At 44.3% G+C, this 6000-nt stretch overlaps 1 protein-coding gene across 1 annotated transcript in view; it reads left to right on the top strand.

Annotated features, from left to right (window-relative positions):
* The window catches only part of QKI (QKI, KH domain containing RNA binding), a 155091-nt gene extending 152665 nt beyond the window's left edge, over nt 1-2426 (top strand). The window contains exon 8 of the mRNA XM_058021154.1: nt 21-2426. Within this exon, the coding sequence (XP_057877137.1) occupies nt 21-31 (11 nt within the window). The 3' untranslated portion in view covers nt 32-2426. The remainder of the gene's footprint in view (nt 1-20) is intronic.
* The last annotated feature ends 3574 nt before the right edge of the window (nt 2427-6000 follow it).

The following is a 6000-nucleotide window of genomic DNA, read 5'->3' on the forward strand; positions in this document are numbered from 1 at the left end:
TTTGATTCTTTCTCTGAAAGGCAACGAATGAAGCAGATCCTCAGCTTTGTTTCTGAGAGAAAATAGGAAATATACCAATGTGGACGGAAAGAAGATAAAGAATAACAATAATGTCAGAGTTTTGAACCCTGTACTGAACTGCAAATTACTCTGGATTTAAATGAGCCAAGAAGAGGAGACAACCCTAAACAAGAGCAGCACTGTCAAGCCCATACTGTGTTGACAAGAAGTTCATCAAAAACTGTAGGCTGGAATTTTAAGTGAAGAAAATTGTAATTATCTCAGTCCTTGAAGAACTGGTTTACCATATCTCCCTGTTATCTTAAGCAAGCTTGTTAATTTCTCTGTTGGAAATTTTTCCCTTCTTCAGCCTAATTTGAATTTCTTGTTCTTCTGTTCTAAGGTTCTGCCCTGCCCCGTTCTCTGCTGTCTTTCATTTAACAGACAAATTCTCCCTTCATTAGGATGGTGAGGTTGCTCAGGTCATTCTTGGTATAGAAGGGCAAGAAGCAAGACTTAAGGTCTAGATCAAGATGATCAAATGTGACATTATTTAGAAAGTCTTTTTCACCTACACATGAGTCCAAGCAGATGAAAGAGAACTATTTTGATACTGAGGGCACAAATGTAATGTTTGGAACACCTGGGTTTCAGATGCTTCCTTCATTTCTGATGATTTGTGCAGTTTTGGGCAAGACCCATGCAGCCAAATCCAAAATACCACCATCACCTTAAGTGATGTTCAAGATATGGAGAGTGGTCACCGAGGCTTTCCTCAAAAGAATCTTTTTCATGGTCTCCCAGAAAAGAACACACCACTGCCTTATCTTCATTTTTTTTTTCCCATTTCAAGCAACAACATCATCCGGAAAGAAAAACCCTGGTACCCAGAGACAATATAGCCACCTGAGTGCAGAGGGGAAAGCACTGGTCAGTAAATCCCCATCCTTCCACCACAGCCACAGGAACCAGCTGGGCAGCTTGGGTCCCTCTCTCTCAGGCGTGTTTCTCCCTGGCTTCACATGCATAGCACACATGTGGCTGTGACTTTGCCTTTTGCATTCCCCAGCCACCCATGACGGAAGCTACTCTTTTACTCAAGTATCTTTGGTGCTCTTGTTCTGAATCTTTGTCCCTCAGTTTCCTGTCAGAGAAATGAGGTTAACAGGAGAGCCCCAGTAGAGTGCAAGCTGTGGATGGCCAGATTTGAGTTTGTAGAGTGCTCGAGCAGTACAATGCTGAGTGCACTCCAGTATCATCACAATGTCCAAGTGTCTCACCATCTTGAATGTACTTGAGAATAAAGCATGAGAGCAAAACAAAATACCTTTGATTTCTTACTTAGTCAAACCCATGATGTAGTTTCCAGAATCTCGTAGGCCAGCTGAGCCAGGTCTCAGACCAGATCACCCCAGAGGGTATCTACCAGTAGTGCTGTCTCAAGGGATGGTCATGTCAAGAAACAATGGGCACAAGTTACTCCTGGGAAGATTCTGGTTGGGCACAAGAGCACATTTTTTACAAGGAGGACAGCAGCCATTGGAATAACCTCCCAGAGAAATGGTGGATTCTCCAGTTTTGGACACTAAGGTTCAGCTGGATAGCATACTAGCCCATGGCTAGACCTTGTTTTTCCCAAGAAAGGTTGGACTAGATGGTCTCTGCAATCCCTTTCAACCTGGTATTCTATGATCATGTTCATAACAATCTGAGTCCCACAGGCTCACTGGGGATGGACGGAGCTGCATTCCCGTTTTTCCCAGTTGGCAAGTCCAAGGAGAGACAAAGGGAGGGAGATGCAGTTGCAGGAAACAGCGCTGCCGTGTCTCATCACCAGTGAAATGTGGAATTGGGCAGCACTGACAGCGCTTGAGACCTGGGAGGACTGAGAAGAAAAATGGGATTGTATTGAAAACCTGCTTGGCAGGAGTGAGAGCTGCTCTGCAATCATGTGAGGTTCACATTGTTCAACCCCCAGCATAACATACAACTTTTGAAAGTGAAATGCCTTAAAATAATTAACTTTGAAGCAAGAACAACAGTTTTTGCAACTTCAGGCCTGTAGTTGTGAATGGTTACATTAAGGATGGAAATTTTTCAGTGAGCTTTCAATTTGCTTTGGAAGGAGAGAGACAAATACCATTTGTGAGTGACAATTTTGGGTTTCTCAAGAAAGAACCAGGGTTAGCAGGTAGATATAAAATAAAATCACCCATCAGCCACATCACTAACCTCAGCAAAATCCAACATTTACCAGTTTATCCCTCATCACACTCAACCACAAGACAGCTAGCAACCAAACACTGGGCCAACAGCAGTGCAGTGGAAGGTGGAGAATTTACCTCAGGTGGAGAATTTGCCTCCTCAGTCAAGACTCTTCCAAAATTTTACCTTGGTTAAGTAAACAACTGCATTTTACTATTTGTCGTGTGCCTCACAATGATAATAATAAATAATATTTATGAAGTAGGACTTTCACCTGCTGTGGATTTGTCCTCAGACTTCCCTGTGTGAAGGAAACTTGAAATAAATTATTTCCACTCTGGCAAGCACCTGGTTTCAAACAAAGGTGAAGCCAATGAATGAAATAGTCAAAACACCTGACTCCTTTTAGGTAGGGGGGAGGGAAGCAGTAAATAATGTTGCCTTAGAGCAATTTCTCCCTTGTCACGCCTTTCCCCTTGCAGTTTGCTGCCACTAATCACTGTGAGCCAGACTGTGCACGTGGAAGAATCCTTCAGACGGAGTCAGTGGGGCTGCTCATGTGAGTAATTTGCAAAGCACTCAATCAGGGCAGTCAAGCCCTGTGGTATTAGATTCATTTTGGCTATAAATTCCCCAAGCAAGGACTTTTATTCTTGTCTGTAAAACAGTGGATGCAATTCTGGAGCAGTGCTTTTTTTAATTTTTTTTTTCCTCTCCACAACTTCTCATTTCTTCTCACCTTTTCCTTCACACACACAGAGAGCACTAAGAGACTCAGAGAAGCAGCAGCTTTGACAAGCAATGCTAACATGCCTCCCTGCTCTGAGCAATTCCTTTGGGCGATTTAGCAATGTCACTCTGGCTCTCAGCATTTCTTTCAAGTCAGGAGCCCCACTGCTTAGAGCAGCTTGGGAAAGGGAGAGCCCAGGTGCAAAGGCAGGAAAATAGTTGTGTCCGTGGCTGGCAGCAACAGGAGAGTCTGGTTGTGCCGGTGAGTCAGCCCAGCAGCTCGCTCCACTTGCTCATTCCAGCCACACACAGGCAAGCGCAGGCAGGGAAAATTCCTAGCTTTGATTGTGAGGAAAGGGCCTGCTTATGCCACCACAATAAACTCTGTTTTCCCAGAATGAAATCTCGCCAGGCGTAATTGCCAAAATCCTGGGACGAAATACTTCCGCTTAACCCCTGACACGTCTTGTTCTTTGCACTGGGAGAAAAGTTCTCGCTCATGGTTTGGTGTTTTGTTTTGTTGGGATTTTTTTTAATTCAATTACCAGCTTTGATGTGTCTAAAATGGGAATAATGGCAGAGAATACAATATCTCCTGTCTGCACGGCTACCTATACACTTGCATATAAATAGCACTTTTGTTTCATGGCTTGGAGTAGAGGCTGCAGAGACATACTGACAGTGCAGCAGCTCTTTTCCTTTGTAGTGGATCTAATAGGCCTGCAGTATGAAACATGCTGCCTATGCTTTGCTTTTAGGCTGAAATTCACTCTGTGCAGAGGTCTAGCAGAGGGCAGAGGCCCCACTTAAATCCTGCTGAGCCTTCAGAAAGGCTTTCCATGTTCCCCTATGGTAGGTGTAAGGATCCAGACAGTTTTGCATTCTTTTTGTGGGTAAAGGCATGTAAATAATACCTTTATGACTCAGGTATGTCTTGAAATATGCAACCTGATGGCAGAGAGTTCTGCTTTATTGTGCAGATATTTGTTCTGAACCACATGGCTTGTAAGTCATGAAATATTAATGGCCATGCAAATCTTCTCTTCTGTATCACAGGCTTTTCTGTGTTCCTGACCCCTGGCTTCCTTTAATCATCTCCTGGGTGTGTGGTCTGTTACTATTCTGAGATATCTTGTGAACAGGGGCAAAGTAATTACTTGATCCTTGCCTGCTGCAAGAATCTTTTTGAAAAGAAAATTGATAACTTCAGAGGCACTTCCTCCTTGCATTAAAATCAGCCCCACCTGCTTGCTTCACAAGATTTCTCTTTTGGTAGCCTGAATGCAGACCTGCAGTGTTCAGAGCTATTTTCATTACTATAAAAGCAGCATTCTTGGATCTCCTCAGTTGTCACCTGCTCCTCCACAGATTAATTACAATTCTTGGTCAGATGTATTCTCCCCTACTGATTTTTTTTCTGAAAGCATCCTTATATATACGCTGTTTTATTGTGGCTTGTTACAGGAATGATCTTTCAATGAGCAGCTGTAGTGCCTGTTATTTATAGGGTTATCTTCACCATCTCCCTAATAATTGGAGGCTGGATTAATGCCTGAAACACGATTTTTTTTTTTTTTTTTTTTTTTTTTTTTTTTTTTTTTAAGAACAAGGTCTTGTTTTTTGGCAGAAATCTCCTTTTCTTTCTCTACCTGTTTTCTAACATCCCAAATACTAAGAATAAGGACATTACCAATGTGGGGAGATATGGAAATGGTCCTTAGCTTCCTGCCAAACATAGGAGAGGTTGGTGGTTTGGTGCCTGCAGGTCTGACAGCCAAAGGAGAAGGAGATGCACAAGCAATATGGCTGGGGAAAGAGAAAACTAACCATGAAAATGCATTTCCCATATGGGAGCTATTTTAGTGAACCAGTGTGATGAAAGCACAGACACGAGTGGGTATTTGTACAAATGAGCTCACAGTGGCTGCCAGGTGCATGCTTTAACACAGGGGCAATAATGACCACACAGTTTAATACAAGGATAGTAAATGTTGACCGACAAGTTTCTGGTTTCTGGAGCAATTGTGCCCAAGTTGCAGGAGTCAGCAATGCAGCACCAAAAACACCGCTTCTGAAATGAAGGGTTTGTACAGATAAGGAGGTGGAGAAGACTAGCTAAGGTCAAAACATTCATTACCAGAGCAGAGATAAAGGAGCTGTGATACCTCAGGTGTTTGTAATGGGCCACTTTGCAAAACCTGGGATGACACTTAACCTTTCTGGGGCTCTGCTGTTCAGTCCTCAGTGTGTGCTGTTTCTGAGGATCAGGTGCCAGCCTGGGAGCAATCCACACCCTGGCTTTTAAAAGGTGCAAATAAATCCCACTTCACCCTTGATTTCATGCAACAGCAGGTGCCTATGAGTCTTTGAGGACATGGATGTCTTTCTGTCACACTTTCCTTGGAGCTTTCTTTCCCTGAAATGACTTCAGTGACTTCTGGGGCCTGTGAGAAGGGCAGGCCCACAGCTTGGCTCCCACAAGTGGCTGCTGTGCAGCAAAGTTATTTGGTGGCTTTAAGCCTGGCAGTCTGGGAGCCACGCACACAGGGACTGTTTCCTGTTCAGGGAGCAGCAGTTCCTGCACAGGATGGTGAAAAGCTGATGTGCCAGCAGCTGGTGGGTTCTGTGGCAGTCACAGAGAAAGCAGAGCAGAGAAGCAGAGCACCCCTCCTGGCCCATCTGCAGCACGGTGGTGTCCCACCACAGGGTGACTTACGTGAGCCTAAATGTTGGTAATGAGCCCTGCTGCAAGTCTGGCTAGCCTGTAGTCTGCAAAGGTGACAATTGCTAACTCAGGTTTTGGAAGGAGGTGAGCTCTGATCAGCTGAAAGGAGCAGTGAGTAATCCTCATCTACCTGGCTCTGTACCCAAGCTGTGAGTCATTCTAATGAGCAACACCAAAAGTGCTGACCTGCCCATCTCATGCTCCTCACTTGAGACTCCAAGCTCAGCTGCAGCCTTGGTGTGCCTCGGGGCTGCCTTTTGGGCAGAGGCGAACCTGGGACACTGGTTTTACTGAAACTTTACCAGTGGAATAAATGCTGTTGTAGGATGTATGTGTGCCAA

This window comes from Melospiza georgiana, chromosome 3, assembly GCF_028018845.1.
Source record: "Melospiza georgiana isolate bMelGeo1 chromosome 3, bMelGeo1.pri, whole genome shotgun sequence".
Lineage (NCBI taxonomy): Eukaryota > Metazoa > Chordata > Aves > Passeriformes > Passerellidae > Melospiza > Melospiza georgiana.